The sequence below is a fragment of the Acartia tonsa genome, chromosome 12, assembly GCF_053477335.1.
Source record: "Acartia tonsa isolate MP-2025a chromosome 12, ASM5347733v1, whole genome shotgun sequence".
NCBI classification, from domain to species: domain Eukaryota; kingdom Metazoa; phylum Arthropoda; class Copepoda; order Calanoida; family Acartiidae; genus Acartia; species Acartia tonsa.
In genome coordinates this window covers 21,346,647-21,363,905 of record NC_137271.1, presented here as the reverse complement: position 1 = coordinate 21,363,905, position 17,259 = coordinate 21,346,647, and the positions used below count along the sequence as shown (strand labels likewise).

The window sequence follows — 17,259 nt, the reverse complement described above, 5'->3', positions numbered from 1 at the left end:
GATTTTTTTCCTTTTTTAACAACAAATTTTTATGTAATCTAATCATCCGATTGATCTGATTTTTGGTATATTGATTCCTGGGACAACAAAGTACAATATTATAAGCGAAACAACTCTATAACCAAGTCCTAAAAATGTAAGTTTGTCCATAAACATTATCCAGTATCAAGTATTTTTTCATTAAATTTACTTACAATTTTGCTTCGACTCTTATACATTCGCATTCTGATTATTAAGTTCTGACATTATACAAGTGTTAATGTCCGTTTGTCCTACCGTTTCAGTGCTTCGCTTTTATGGATGTCGTCATCCTTGTTGTTAAATGTATGTTTCTATCTAGCTAACTATCTATATCTACATGTTTCTAATACAGTCTACTTATTTCCATCTAGCCTTAGTAGTTCATCCAATCTTCACTTTATATACCTAAATATCTCTCTATATGTATCTATCCATCAATCTTGCTATCTATCTAGCTAACTATCTATATATCTAACTATCAATCTTACAATCTATCTAACTATTTATCTAGCTATATATCTACCTGTTTCTGATACAGTCTACTAATTTCCAGCTGGCCTCAATTGTACAACCGATCTTCTCTCCATATACAAGACTAGTGTTCATGGGTCGAAACTAAACAACAGTAAATTTTAATACAGTAATAATGTAGATAAAAAACAATAAATTACTTAAAAACAAATTTAAACAAAAAAAAATCAAAAGTTAAAATGTCATAATGAATTGCATCAAATAAAAATATAGTTATATTCATAACAAAATTCCTCCATCTTTATTCGAAATGTATTATATTGCATTATTGGTCCCTGTGGAGAGGGGGGAGTTGAGGGGACTATCTCTGCAGAGTTTACCTAACCGAAAAAAGTTCTTATATAAGTCTAAACTGAATTTAAAAAATCGGATCTTGAAAAGAGAAAACGAAGTAATGGGTTTCGTTGTTTTTGACAGAAACCTTTGATAGGTTATTTTAGGTTAGGTAAATGTTAATGATTGGCCCACAGGGTTAGGAAATTAGCACCGCAAGGTTAGAGCAACCACCCAGAAGCTATAAATAGGGGAAAAGCTACTGCAAAAAAACAAACTCTCTATTTAGTATTCTTTCCATGATCAAAAAAATGTACTAAAATTAGGGTTGGGCCGGATACTTTTTTGGCCGTATACCGGATATCTGGCAAACGTTCGATATCCGGTAAATTACCGGATATCCGGCCGGATAACCGGATATCCGGCGTCAAAAATCAGCCGGATATCATGTAACCGGATAGTTTTAATATCCGGTATCCGGCCGGATATTGAAAATGACCGGATATCCGGCCCAACCCTAACTAAAATTGTCTAATTTGTCACCTTATCATTGAATACAGCCCAATCAGCAAAAGGAGAACCAGAGATAGCAATAACTCTTCTCACCATATGTCTACAAAAAAATTATAAAAATTTAATAATCCTTATATAAAAGTAACATGATGTCTATCTGTCTGTACATTAAAATCTCTACAAATATAACGATTTAATTTTTGATCCTCAAACTATTTCATGGCCATCCAACCCCCAATCCTCATTTTCTTATATGGCTACCCTGCGGGTCACATTTCATAACCTTTTAACCTTTACTTAACCTAACCTAACAATAAGCATAAAAAATAAGTTTATTTTGTGGTCCAATTATGGATATTAGGGATACCACTGTTATTTCTTACTAGCGGCTACGCCCCTAGAGGCCTCTAGTGGCATTTAAATGGTTTTTTTTATTTTAAATATCTAATTTGAGAAATAATTCGTCTATGTTATCAGCTGTTAAATTCATGTCTCTACGCAGCGCGACTACGCTAGCGACACTATGCGGCGGAAATATTTCATTTTTTTCAATTTTATTGTGATTTCTCTTGGGAGGGTGGTGGTACCCTCCCCCAAAATAGTTATAAACCTTCCCGGGACGTATGAGAAGCTACCCTGTTAAGTGGAACCCGATCGGTACAGCGGTTAGCGAGATCCTTCGGTACAGACACAGACAGACACCCTGTTACTTATATAAGGATGTATAACTCAACTAATGTCTAAAAAAAAATTTAATCAAAAATAATGATTTTCTTTTTTTGTATGTAGTTTGAACATACTGAGAAAAGATTAGGGAATTATATATTTTCCATTGACCTATCTTTATTTTAGTTTTTTTATATCTGTTCATGAGTTTATGAAAATAATATAATTATAAATTTGATTTTTACAGAAAAGATTAATTATCAAATGTCAAATAAAATAATTTTTACTTTTTGTATTTTAATTAAAGAAATACAGGTAAAAAAACGAGGGCTCGGCAGCACTAGCTACCATTTTCCATCTTTGTAGCAGCTATATTTAAAGCAGTGATATAGAGTATATATGCCAAAAATAACTTCGCATGGAGTTAAAGCTTATTCATGTCCTATCTATAATACAAAGTAGCTTGATGTCTGTCCGTACGTCCGTACGTCCGTCCGTCTGTATGTCCGTCCGTTTGTCCCTCTTCAGGGTATATACCTATTGGTCATGTGGTGGTTTTAAGCTATTTTCCTGGTGGGTGGGACACCCCCAACCCCAACAAAAACGAAAAAAACCACCCCCCTAAAAAAAAATTATTCACATTTTTTGTAAAATCTCAGTAACTGCTGAACAAATTGGGCTCTACTCTTCTGGGAATATACCTACTGGTCCTCCGGTGGTTTTAAGCTATTTACTAGGGGGGTGGGACACCCCAACCCCCCCCCCCCAAAATAAGAAAATCTCCATTTCCAAATTAAAATTTTTGTTTGTTTTGTAAACAAAATCCAGAAATTGGGGTGGGGGAACCCCACTGCACCATAAGGCGAGGCCCCCATAAACCCCCCCCAACAAAGAAAAAAAATTCACCCAAAAAAATTATTGGGTTTTTTGTAATTTTAAAAAATTGACATCGTTTAAAAGTTGTCGCACATATAGGTATTAAATAAAATTTACAAAGAAGAGTTTTCAATTTTTGTGGATACGGTGAACAACCTGGGTTTATTTTTTACGAATTGAAATTTTTGTGCATACTGCGCACAACCTGGGTTTAATTTTACCAAAGAGTAATTCGGCAAAGAATAACTTTATTGAAAATATAACTCTAAAAAAATTCTTATACGAGGGTTGACTTTCCATTACCTCATGGGGCGAAGCCCCTAGAGGCTAGGGGCGAAGCCGCTAGTTATATATAAAGTAGTAAGATTTTTTTGTCTGTAGCTTAAGATTTTAAAAACTTGAGCCAATTGAGATCTCCATTTTAGGGAAGCTTCACATATGTCCAGAGATGGTTTCAGGCTATTTTTCCGCTCTTCCCTACCGTTCAAATACAGATATCCAAAATGGTAGGGGCGCAACCGCTAGTTTAAATGAAATTTAAGAATTTGCAAATTCTGCCCTGTTTTGTAAAACTACTGAAAATCTCTCCATTTCAAATCCATCAAATATTATTAGAGTTGAAAATTGAAATGTAAATAATTAATAAAGGTGGCAATGCAGGGCTCTAAATGGATAAGACAATGGCCGATAAATTTATGTGCATACCCAATGTTAATACACAAAATTACTCTTCTGTAGATTACAATTTTTAGTTGAAACGTTTGGACACTCAACTTAATAAACTAACAAATCAAAATACATTAAAAGTTTCCAAAGTTGTTAAGTCAAACGAATAAAAAAACGTTATTATAAAACTTTAGGGACTAGTGTAATAAACGGTCAATTGTCCCCTCTCTCTCTGATGACAATCTAAATCTTTCATAGTTTCCACATTTCAAAATTTAAATGTTATGAAATAATAAATTTGTGTTTATGAAATATTTTTGTCTTTTCAAATAGCTTAAACAGCTTTATATAACTGAACTAACAAAAATTGAATGAATAGAGACCAGTAAAGTGTAATACAAAGAAAAAATATATTCCATAAACTGTCAATAAACTAGAATTTACTTAGGTTCATAAGATCAGACGGACAGAAAATATACATTACATACAGTAGCTGCTCTACGAAGCGCAGAAAAGTGGCATTTGTGACGTCATAAAATAAGTCTATTATCCATCTCTTTTTTAGGAGTTTCATTTCCCACTTCTCCACTCATCCCTCCTTTTTAGACGTATTTTCATGATGTCACACATGACAAAGTTCATGGTTCAATCCTCCATCAAATGAAGTATACCTGGTCTTAGGCATAACCGCTAAAAGTCCCGCGGCGGCCGCGCCCGCATCTGGTCCGAACAAGGTTATCTTCTTAGCATCTCCCTAAACATGACAATCTATAATACAAAGTAGAACGATGTTTGTTTGTCTGTTTGTTTGTCTGTTTGTTTGTCTGTTTGTTTGTCTGTTTGTTTGTCTGTTTGTTTGTCTGTTTGTTTGTCTGTTTGTTTGTCTGTTTGTTTGTCTGTTTGTTTCTTTTAAATCTTAAATCTAAAATACAAAAAATTGGTTTGATTAAACCTCTTGGGCAAAGCCCTTAGAGGCTAGGGGCGAAGCCGCTAGTGTTCTCATAAAGTAAAATAAAGGGATCACGGAAAGAAAACGAAGAAGCGGGGTTCGTCGTTTTTCCACAGTAACTTTTGATAGGTTATTTTAGGTTAGGTTATGTGGATCTACTGCAGTTCACGGTAAAATATTGATGGTAAGCAATATTTCCAAAAATCTATGAACTTTAAAGGCTGCTAGCTGCCAAACGGCTGAACCTACAGATCATGCCCGCACACTGTTTTAAGCGGTTTAGAAGGCCTACAAATAACCTGGAATAGCCATAAATCAATAAAGCATAATTATCTCGCAGAGCAGAGAAATGCGTGAAAAAGGCCTATTTTACGCGTTTTTTCTTCAGTGAAGCTTTCCCTGTTCATCATTGGATCTTGGCTATTCCAGATTATTTGTAGGCCTTCCTATGCCGCTTAAAATGGTGTGCGGGTATGATCTGTACGTTCAGCCGTTTGGCAGCTAGCAGCCTTTAAAATGCATAGATTTTTTGAAATATTGCTTACCAGCAATATTTTACCGTGAATTGCAGTAGATCCGGTTATGTAAATGTAATCACAGGGGCTAGAAATACAAGGAAAGCTACTGTGAAAATAAGACGGAACCCGCTACTTCGTTTTCTTTCCACGAGCACGAGCTAAATGTTCTCATAATGTGATTAAAGATAAGTAGAAAAGATTCTCTATAATACAAATAGTTATCTGTATAAAATTTGAAGATAAGATATCTGAAGGGATAAGACAATGCAATGGAGGATAAATTGATGTATTTACTTATTGATGATAAATGAAATTACCCCATCTGCAGATTTAATAATATAATTAGAACCAGCCAATCAAAATATAAAAAAGTACAAACAGTTTTTGAGACATCGAATAATTGAAATTAAATTTTGGATAAGAAATCTATCTATTTTTAAATCAACTTTATGTTTACTGTATTATAATATATTGTCCTTTTTTTTCAACAAGGATTGTTATTGTAGCAATACTAAATTTAACAAATAGATACAGGATATAATATTTTAATAAGGTTTGTAAAAAAAATTGTAAATTTTCCTAATTTTTAAAAGCGAAGCTTTTCTATAATTAGGGTAGGTCCGTCCGTGACGGATAGCTTTTTTCGTTAATTTAGGCATGTTAGAATTGTCCTATCGATTTCAAATTTTGCATGGTGATTCCTTTAGTAGTTAGGTACGATTTTGAAAGCGTAGCAACTCTATAATCATTACCAAAATTTCCGTACGTCCCTTTTAAACATGTTGATTTTTCTACTTTTTTAACAACAAATTTTTATGTGATCTAATCATCCGATTGATCTGATTTTTGGTATATTGATTCCTGGGACAACAAATTATAATGTAATAAGCGAAGCAACTCTATAATCAAGTCCTAAATATGTAAGTATGTGTCCATAAACATTACCCTGTTTAAAGCAGTTTTTCAACAAATTTACTTACAATTTTGCTTCGACTCTTATACATTTATATTCTGATTATTCAGTTCTGACACTATATAAGTGTTCATGTCCGTTTGTCCTACCGTTTCAGTGCTTCGCTTTTATGGATGTTCTCATCCTTGTTTTTATTTAGAATTAGATATGTAAACAAGTTTAATGATTTCTATTGAAAATAAGTAGTAAGTTCCTTATTAAATCTTATTAAATCAAGGATGACAACATCCATAAAAATGAAGCTAAATAAATAAATATACAAACATAGCAGGTAGGAAAAGGACAAAAGGCAGTTTATTACCCAAAGTTTTAAAATAACATTTTCTTATTCGTTGCCTTAACTACTTGGGGACTTTTATTGAATTTTGATTGAAAGGTTCACTTAGTTGAGTGTCCAAACGATTTGAGCACTAATTGTAATCTACAGAAGAGGCAATTTTGTGTATCATTATTGTGGATTAGTGGGAATGTCTCATTCATTCTGTAGATAACAATTAATGGTTGAAACGTTTGAACACTCAACTGAATGAACGAGCTAATCAAAATTCACTAAAGTGTGAAGCCAACGAATAAGAAATCAATAATAAAAAACTTTGGAGACTAGTGTATTAAACAGACCATTATCCCCTCTCTCTTTCTCTGGAATACATTTGTATTGTACATAATAATGAATTTAATAATTTTAGTGGAAAAGTAATTATTTAAGTATTGATAATTTTATTTTTATGAATATCTCCAAAGGTCATTTAATATCGACCATTCATTAACATTAGCAAGGATAGAGATATTTATTAACTAAAAAACTTGTTATACAATTTGTATTTTTTTTTTTGCGAACCTACTCTATAATTCACTTTGTCTATCCGTCCGTCAGTCAGTCTGTCACTAATATAATTTTCTCCGCTGTTATTCAAGATAAATGGCGGATTTTTTTGCGAAGATTCTCTAAACAATTGGGCATCCAGTATGTAATTTACTTTGTCCGCCAGTCTTTTAGTCATGCTACAAAATATAAATATTAAAAAAATACTTGAGACAGGTTTCGTGATTCTTAGTTTTAACAAATGTTCTTTAAATCTCCTTGTCCGTATTCTCGTATTCGCTCCCTTTGGAAGTTTTCCATAATAGTTTACAATAGTAGTATTTACTCAGTCGCAATATAAGATAGTCATCTGATTTTTTGTGTGTTGATTCCCATAACTATATTGCATGTTTAAGTAGAAAATAAAATATGTAGTCTTCCTGTTCTTTAGTGAAGTCAGTAACGGTTAACCCGCGACCGTGGCTCAATACGTAGCGCATTCGCTCGTCGTCGGGAAGGTGATAGGTTCGAATGGTTCCCACTGCTACTATGTCAAATGCGCGACGTAAATAGTTAGAGTGGGGGGAATGCCTTGGCCCAAAACAGGCGCAACTCGATACCATGCACAGTTAGGACTTCTCAGACAAAGGTCGTACATCACAGAGAGTTGGTTGTCTGTAATGTACTGTACCACGGGTATGAGGTGAAGGGCCAAGAGTCTAGCCTTGAGTTGACAAGTTGACTGTTCAGTCCAAGTGCAACTCACCCATACGACATTCTTAGCAACGGTTAAGTAACATAAAACTATTCAAAGACTTAAATTTAAACAGAAAATAGCTTAAAACCATATCGGAACTTATTGGAAGATTCCCTAAAAATAAGGACTAAATATATTGACGGACTAAAAAATAAATCTTAAGTTTTTATCAGGGGGTGAATTAATTGAAACTTATCCCTTTCATTGAAAAATAGTTTCGTGATTCTTTGTCAATTAAATTAAGATAATTATTAATGTTTGATTCATCTGAATAAAAAAATGAATCATATTTATATATTTGACATTTTATACTTTTTTCCGTTTAAAAAGACCTGTATGTATATATCTCAGTTTAATTTTAATACGCTTCTAAAAGATTTTAATTTTGTATCTTGGATTTAATACGAATGCTTAAATTAAAAGAATTGAATAACTGTATGTCCACAGGGTGGGGACCCTGTGCCGGCTTTCAATTAGGTCTTTGTATATCAGCTCTACAAAAGAGCAGAAAGCAATTTGCTAGCAGACGAAAAAGGTCCCCACCACTGGACACAGGTAGTTGTTTATACTTCTATACATCTATACTTGTACATTTATTATACGCTGAATGATTGTTAGTTATAGCTACGTGATTTTATTCATAATTTGAACTTGTTAGCGTTGTCAAACGTTTTACTCTAGTCAAATATACAAAATATTACTCCTTTAATTTTTTTGTGGGAAGGAGGATTTTTCTTTTGGCGATTTATCTTGAGAGGGTGGTGGTACACTCCCCTTAAATAGTTATTAACTTTCTAAGGACCTATAAGAAGCTACAATGTATAAAAGAATCTTATCAGTTCAGCAGTACAAATAGACAGACAGACTCACAAGTATCCTGTTACTTTAAATAAGGACTAGCGGCTACGCCCCTAGAGGCCTCTAGGGGGCACTTGAGGAGGAGAGAGTCGAATTTAATAACCCAATTTTTTTTTTCGGGGGGGATTTTTCATTTTTTGGGGGGGTTGAGTGTGTCCCACCCCTCAAGAAAATAGTTATAAACTTTCACGGGACCTATGAGAAGCTACTCTGTTAAGGAGAACCCGATCGGTTCAGCGGTTAGCGAGATCCTTCGGTACAGACACACAAACACACAGACAAACAGACATCCTGTTACTTTAGTATAAGGATTATGTATCTGTCTATCTAAAATACCTGAAACGCGTAGACATTATCATACACCCATTTAACAGCCATTGCCATATCCAAGAGTCCATAATTGCCGGGGGCATGGTGATCTCCTAAAAGAAAAAAAAGTTTCAAAGGACCTAGGATCTTTCAGATGCCATTTACAAGAGATATTACTCTAACAAGATATATCAAAATTTAAATATCCTACTTTTTATATCAATTTTTAAAAAAATCTAATGAACTTATTATTACTCTTTAAAGGGAAAAAATCAAAAGCTCCAAGATTTTATATTTTGGGGTGTAAAATGAGGGGTCTAAAAGATTTGAGGGGAGTAATATATTGTATTTTTGAAAATTTTTAGTGGGTTACAATGAGTTTTATTTTTTACATCCACTCTTGGACGTCTCCAAGCCATTACTAATGGCTACAACAATCTATCTTTTTTCAGTATGGATCAAACCAGATTAACATCTGTAGGATTAGAATCAGCCACACTGAAAAATCATGTATCGTATTCATAGGCGTCCAAGGGGGGGGAGGGTAATGGGGCGATTACCCCCCCCCAAACGATTTTGGGGGTGCCGTTTTACGATTTACCCCCCCCTTAAAAAATTTTACCCCCCCCAAAATAAAAAGCTTGGACGCCCCTGATCGTATTAAACACAATTTCTATAAATAATAAACTAAAAATTATTACCAGTTTTGTTAGACCAGGCCTTTGGCTCTTCGGGTCGACCAAAAGTGAAATTAATCTACAATTTTTAGTTTTGCGATGCGATTAATAACTATTTTCTATCTAACTCTCCTACAACAACCTATGTATCATTATCTAACTGTAGAAAGAAAACCCAAAGCTCCCAGCCTGAAGTTGATGGCTACAACAATATATCTATCTATCCCATTGTAGATAGAAAACCTAAAGATTCCTGCCTATATGTATAGGATGGCTATAAACTATCTATCTCTACCTGTAGATAGACTAAGAAAACCCAAAGCTCCCAGCCTATACTTGATGTCTACAACAATAATCTTACTATCTCTACCTGTAGAAAAAAAACCTAAAGATCCCAGCCTTTAGTTGATGTCTACAAAAATAATCTATATATCTCTACCTGTAGAAAGAAAACCCAAAGCTCCCAGCCTATAGTTGATGGCTACAACCACAACCTGTCCGTTGGCTGCTAGCTGGTGACCTAAAAATATAAGTATAAAATTATCCAAACTTAAGATTATTTTTCAATATTTCAAGCAAACAAAGTACAATCAAAGGCTAGAAAAATTCTTAGCACAAAAAGGTTTAAAACTAGTCTAATATAAAATGAACAGAGGGAGATTTAAAAATGGAATATACATTTCTGTCTTTTTGTATCAAAAACATTATTTGCTTGTATTTTTCAAAAAAAAATTTGAACCTTTTGCATACTCAATATTGTAATAGCTTTGTAATTTAACTGAATTTATTAGGAATATACTCTGTATTGGTCTTTTAAATCAGCAAAAAGCGTCGGGAATATTAACACAATCGATTTCTTAGAAAAGAATGGAAACAATTTGATAACAGACTTGGGCCAGAAGTTGTCAGGATTATAATTCTAAACTTATAAAATCATTGATAGACAGACATACTGATTAAAGAAAGTCAAACTTTAAAGTATTCGCTATGCCAGCATTAAAGATGGATTTCATCAGCCGCTTTTCAGCCGCAAGTAAGCCTTAAATCTAAGCCCGCTTGTGTGCAAAAGATAAGATTCTGAAAAGATGAATTGTCTGTTTAGGAAAAGTTGGAGACATCCAGTTGCATTTTAAAGTTTCAATATGGCTTCAACGCAGCTGACGCGTAGATGCCGAGCCCCTGAGTTTCATACCTGGAAACTCGTTGGCAGACCCGTGCTGGAAATGACCGCCATGTATGTAGATCATCACAGGAAACTGTTGTGACACCTTAAAAAGAGAAGCCTATGATTGGGAAATTAGAGTAAATTACTTAAAATAATAACTGTATGTCCCCAATTGGGTGTTTGAAAATCAACCAATAGTGTCGGGAATATTAACACAGCCAAGTAGCAGAAAACAATTTTCTATTATCAGACGAAAAAAGTTCCTTAAAGGGAGGAGAAAAATAGCCTAAAACCACTCAAAGGATTGACCTATAATAGTGTGGAACCATCATGGGATCTATGTGAAGCTTTCCTAAAAAGGAGAACTCAGTATTAAAAGTAATGAAATCTGAAGCTATAGTCAAATAAACCTTACTTACTACTTTATGTTATAGGATAGTACTTATTAACTTAATAGATTAGGTAGGTGCTTTTTTTACATAATTAAATTACCCCCCCCAAAAATTTTACCCCCGGGGTAAATTAGTTTGGGGGGGGGGGGTAATTACCCCCCCCCCAACATATTTGGGGGGAGTATATACCCCCCCAACAGACTTTAGGGGGGGTAATTACCCCCCCAATCAGATTTTACCCCCGGGGTAAAAATTTTGGAGGGGGGGTAAAAAAAAATTTCGGCGCGCTTCGCGCGCCATTTTACCCCCCCCCCAAAAAAAGCTTGGACGCCCCTGTTAGGAAGCGCAGGGGCTCAGTAACTAAAAGTAAGTAAAATGGTGGTAATCTAATGTACTCATTTAAAATTCTCCCAGGAAACTACTGAGACACCTGAAAAAGAAAAAAATACTATGATTGGGAAAACACAAGGAATCAGCAAACAAGGACGCCCAAGCCTTTTTGACGGGGGATTAAAAAAGGGGTATAAAGGTATAAAGGGGTATATATACGTCACTGAAGAAAATGAGATATTGATTAATCCATAAAATCCTGCATACATATTTTTATTTAAAATGCATTTTTTTCAATATATATAAAATCAATGGATGTATTATTACTTGGATCGTACACCGGATTTTCATGTCCTCTAATAAAGTGAAACTAGCAGCGGGCTAAAATAACGTCAATCCCCATTCCCTCCTTTTACCCCATACCCTTCCCTCCTACTGGATGAACAAATTGACCAATATGAAAGTACCTTCTAAATTGACGACAATTTTACCCCTGTTATAGTATCCACGTATAATTCGACACAATAAAAACTGTCTTGAATTTGTATTAATTTTGAGGAACACGACTCCAGTTACGTCATATTTTTCTTTCCCGAAAAAGGGAAGGTGGAAAGAAAAAAAGGGAAGGGGGAAGAAAAAAGAGGTGGGAGAAAAGGGGGTTTTCCCCATCTCTTTTGAAGAGATTTTCTTCCCCCCTTCCCTTTTTCGGGAAAGAAAAATATGACGTCACTGGAGTCGTGTTCCTCAAAATTAATACAAATTCGGGACAGTTTTTATTGTGTCGTATAATTCTATATCCAATATAGAGGTATTCATTGATAAAATTGAATTGCGATTCATGCGAAAACATGAACAACTGTGTCTTAAATGTAGAATTACAGTGACAATAATAGTTATTTATCGTTTTATAATAGACAGTTGTCCGCAGATATTACAATGAAATACTATAAGATTAAAACCAGTTTTGTAAGCCCCAAAGGGCCAAAATCCTAGGCTAACAAAACTGGTATTCATTTTATGATTATTATTTCATTATTTGTAGATATTGTCTGTAATACGATGCTATATATGATTTTTCAGTAAGGCTGAGAACCGGTTCTAATCCAGCGGATATTAATCAGTTTCGAAGCCATGCTGAAATCTATATTTAAAAATTGTCAATTTATCACAACCTTCGTTTTCATTTAATTTTTTGAAAAGTCTAAATTCAAGGAATCTGCCCTTAAAATCAAAAGATATGTTAGTGTGGGACGTACCAACGGGAAAACAGACATTTCATCTTATAGAGTAGGTTTGCTGGTAAAAAAGTAATATTTCAAACTAAAATCTTGTTTATCTTAAATAACATATTTATTTTCTTTTATTGAATTTATCAAACGGAAGGGAAGTGAACCAAATTTTATTAAACAAGAACATTTGTGTGCCATTTTAGCATTGGATATATAATATACGTGGATCTTATGACAGGGCAAAAATTGTCGTCTATTTAGTTTGTTAACATGGATGTTACTTATTGTCAAGTTCGTTCATCCCGAAGGAGAGGAGGGGATGGGGTAAAGGAAGGGGAGAATCGTTAATTTAGCCTGCTATGTGTTTTACTTCAATTAAGAAAATGAAAGATCCAAAATAATTCATCCAAAATTTCAGTAGACTTACTAATGACAAGCAAATTAAGGATCCAATTTTGTACTCTACACTTACTAAAATGTACAACCCAAAAGATTTATAAGACCTAATATACGTTATTTTTTTTGTAGTTATTAGTCTTAATTTTGCATATATTTTGTAACCGACTTTTTAAACATTTCACGTAAAACTATAAAGTTTAAGTAATTAAGGGAGCAAAAAAATCTATTTCAATTTTCTGAAATGAAATGAACCACCTACTCAATCAAGCCATTAAAACGCACTAATTCTTAATTAACGCAAAAAAGAAAACTTTCAATTCCATTTCCAAATGACTAAAATAATATTTTTCATAAATATTAGATAAAAGTTAATCAGCCTAATCCGCGGGATTATATATCCAACCGCTTTCAAAAAGTCGCATTCAGTTAACCTTCCAATTATATTAAACTCAGGGATCTAAAGGTGATATACAATGGCCGGTTATTCATCCACAATGATGATACACAAAATTACCCTTTCTGTAGATTTTAATTAGTAGTTGAAATGAGCCAACCACTCAAAGTTAAAGAAAATAAAAAGCTATCACAAAACTTTGAGGACAAGTGTGATAAACAGACCAATGTCCCCTACCTAATAATCCCCTACCTAGTAATTATTTTTTTTTTAAAACTAAGGCCGCAGCCGACAAAACTATAAATTTTCTTTGCAGCTAGTGATTTTTAGTCCAGGGAGGTAGAGAACATTGGACTGTAAAATATATACCTACTGGTACCCAAAGTAATAAAACACAAATTCGCATATAATAACTTTGGGTACCTTTAATAAACCTTGATTGTTTGGTTCAAAAAAGCAGTTAACTCATTTTCAACTAATAATATTAATCTACTATGGGGATATTTTTGCCTATCATCATTGGGGATGTTAGTAAAAATTCCACAACCGCAGTCAAGTCATTCTCTTTTTTTACAAATTTTTTTTTGACAATTTGTGTCCAGGGCCTCTTCCCATAAAATGTGCGGCTGTAGATCTGCTTCAAGGAACTTTAAATAAAAAGATATACATCTGATCAATTATATAAGTGTCTTCATTAAATTAGCAGGACTTATAGCATCCTTGTAATAATAAAGTATAAGAACAGAGAGGGCATAAGCTATATGTAACTTTGTCCACAGGGTGGGAACCCAGACCTTGTCCCAATTTTGTATTAGGTCTTTGTAATCAGCTATTAGCGTCGGATATATAAACACAGCCAAGTCACTACAAAAGACGGAAAGCAATTTGCTAGCAGGCAAAAGAGTCTCCACAACTTAGGGCAGGTAGTTTTCTGCATTATACATCTTTACTTATTCATTAATCTATAGTAATTAATCATTTATACTTAGGGATTTTAAGGGATAAGATAATGAACAATATATAAACTGGATGTACAGTTTATATACACTTCTTTAACTATTCTGTAGATTGGCATTATTGATGGAAATGTTTGGACAACCCAATTTAAAGATTTAATAATAGTTATTTCTCGTATCGTATTATAAACAGCTTTCCGCGGATATAGAATGTATGTACAATTATAAGATTAAAACCAGTTTTTTAGCCCTTCGGCATCTCGGGGCTAAAAAAACTGGTTTTAATCTTATGATTGTACATTTTATATTCGTAGAAAGCTGGATATAATACGATGCTAGACATAGTTTTTTCGTATGGAAGAAAACCGGTTCCTATCCACCGGATTTCGAATGAATACGAGAAAAGTTTTATCAATAGCAACAAATGATAAAACTTTGGGAACCAGTATAATACACTGTCGACCAATGTCACTTCCCTCCCTAACTAGGTATGTACATATCCTTATACTAAAGTAACAGGATGTTTGTCTGTCTGTGTGTCTGTACCGAAGGATCTCGCTAACCGCTGAACCGATCGGGTTCTCCTTAACAGGGTAGATTCTCATATGTCCTGGGAAGGTTTTTAACTATTTTGGGGGAGGGTACCACCACCCTCCCAAAAGAAATGACAAAAAATATTTATTTTTTTAAATTTAGGGGAGACTTCAACGTCAAATAAAGAAGTATCGTACCTAAAAAATTAACTTTAACAAACAAAAACATTTAAAGTGCCACTAGAGGCCTCTAGGGGGCGTAGCCGCTAGTTGAAGTATATACTAAAATAACTGGAATTTAATTATATTTGAATGTTAGTGTTTCCAAAAGTGTAAATTTCTTGGAAATTGAACAATGGTAGCTAGGTTTAATGCTATTTTGAGACGTTCTAATCTAAAATTATATCAATCGAATGGTCAATCTACTTGTTCATTTATCATAGTATACAAGAGTTAAGTAAATGGATTTAGTACACGTGGATAAATTGACAGGGGAAAATTTGTCGTCAATTTATTGGTTTATTCGTTAATTCAGTAGGTGGGGTAAAGGGGGTTGGATGGGGTATTTGTTATTTTAGCCAGCTACGAATATCCCTTTATAAGAGTACATGAAAATCTTGTGCAACATCCAAGTATGAATGAATCGATTGTTAAATACTATAAGAAAATAGAATAAATATGGCTAAGAATGATATAATTTAATAACCAATAAATCTATAACCAATAATCTTTAATATTCATCCAATAATCTTTTATCAGGAGCTAGAGACCAACCCACCAAAAAAAATCCGTTTCATTTTTTTTATTTTATGAAAAAAATATTTTTCCAGTATGGCTTTAAAACCGATAAGTATCCGTTGGATAAGAACTGGTTCTCAGCAATACTGGAATAGTTATTTCTTTCATCGTATTATAAACCGCTTTCCGCGGATATAGAATGTACAATTATAAGATTAAAACTAGTTTTTTTTTTTTAGCCCCGAGTTGCCGAAGGCACGAGCTAAAAAAACTAGTTTTAATCTTATGATTGTACATTTCCATATTCGTAGAAAGCTGGATATAATACAATGATATACATAGTTTTTTCGTATGGATGAGAACCGGTTCCTATCCACCGGATTCGAATGAATACGAGAAAATCAATTAAATTTTTTTCAAGATCATGAAAATAAAAATCATAAAATCAATACCAGTAAGGATATCATGGACCTTCGGCCCTTAGGGCCAACAAAACTGGCTTTAATCTTGTACATTTTCATTCTAATACCCTCGTAAAGCTGTCTATAACACGATGCGATAAATAACGATTTCCACATTATAAATTCACAAATCAAATAGGAGTCAAATTAAAAGCCTATAATCAATAAAGTATATCTTATGCCTTAGATGAAAAAAAAAGTATTTTTCATTTTGAACCAAGCAATTAAAATATCCCTTAACCCTGATGAAATATTCATTGTACAATTTCATTGATGATTTTGCGTTGTAACATATTTTCAATTGAAGAAAAAATATCCGTATTTTGACTACCAACTTATCAAGAAATTTATTATGAATTTGTTTTTTATAAAGAGAGTGATTTTTTTCGCGTATATCCGTAAAGGTGTGTGTTATAAGATTGGAAAGCTAATATTCTTTACATAGATTCCTTCCTGAATGAAAAAATTAGCGAAAACTGAACATCTTAACCAAAAAATAGCCAACTTTTTGTCAAATGCTATGTTTAGTCAAACTGACACAAATTAACTTTCAAATTAGAGCAGATTTTTGGGATATCAGAGGCATAAGCTTCACCAGCCAAATCACGAAACCTTTACGTGATTTTTAGCTGTCGATGGGGTCACCACTTAGTAGAAATAACGACTTTTTTATTTGTCCCCCAAATATTATTTTAAATTTATTTCGCTTGTTGGCAATACGTTATTCCTAAGTCTTACCGTGCTTTCAACAGTAGGTGTAAACACGTTGAGATAGAGACAATCTTCGTCCACAAGCGGTGCATTCTTTAACACTCCTAGATACTGGAGTGGCTGCGGACAGACAGGGGGCCAGTCTACTGCGTCTATACTCTGCCAACCCCTAGATAGATAGATAGATATATAGATACTGGAGTGGCTGCGGACAGACAGAGGGCCAGTCTACTCCGTCTATACTCTGCCAACCCCTAGATAGATAGATAGATAGATAGATACTGGAGTTGCTACGGACAGACAGGGGGCCAGTCTACTCCGTCTACACTTTGCCATCCACTAAATAAATAGATTTAGTTAGATATACAATACATATAAACAATTGATATTTAAATGGAAAAAATGTTTATAGATAGAAATAAGGGCTTCGCTCCAAGAAGTAATGGAAAGTCTTTGGCAAAATCAAACCCAAGATACTCACACCCTTATTTTTTCAAAAAAATTTAGTTATTAGAAACTTTTAAAAAATATATTAAAAAGATATTTTCCATTTTTGGGTGGT

At 33.8% G+C, this 17,259-nt stretch overlaps 1 protein-coding gene across 1 annotated transcript in view; it reads right to left on the bottom strand.

Moving 5' to 3' along the window:
• Gli (carboxyl ester lipase-like protein Gli) overlaps positions 1-17,259 on the bottom strand; it is a gene marked incomplete at its 5' end in the record, with an annotated part of 63,810 nt that overhangs the window by 22,646 nt on the left and 23,905 nt on the right. The window contains 7 exons of the mRNA XM_080178377.1: positions 545-636; positions 1,369-1,438; positions 4,218-4,300; positions 8,740-8,825; positions 9,829-9,909; positions 10,582-10,657; positions 16,725-16,866. Coding sequence (XP_080034503.1) covers positions 545-636; positions 1,369-1,438; positions 4,218-4,300; positions 8,740-8,825; positions 9,829-9,909; positions 10,582-10,657; positions 16,725-16,866 — 630 coding nt within the window. The remainder of the gene's footprint in view (positions 1-544; positions 637-1,368; positions 1,439-4,217; positions 4,301-8,739; positions 8,826-9,828; positions 9,910-10,581; positions 10,658-16,724; positions 16,867-17,259) is intronic.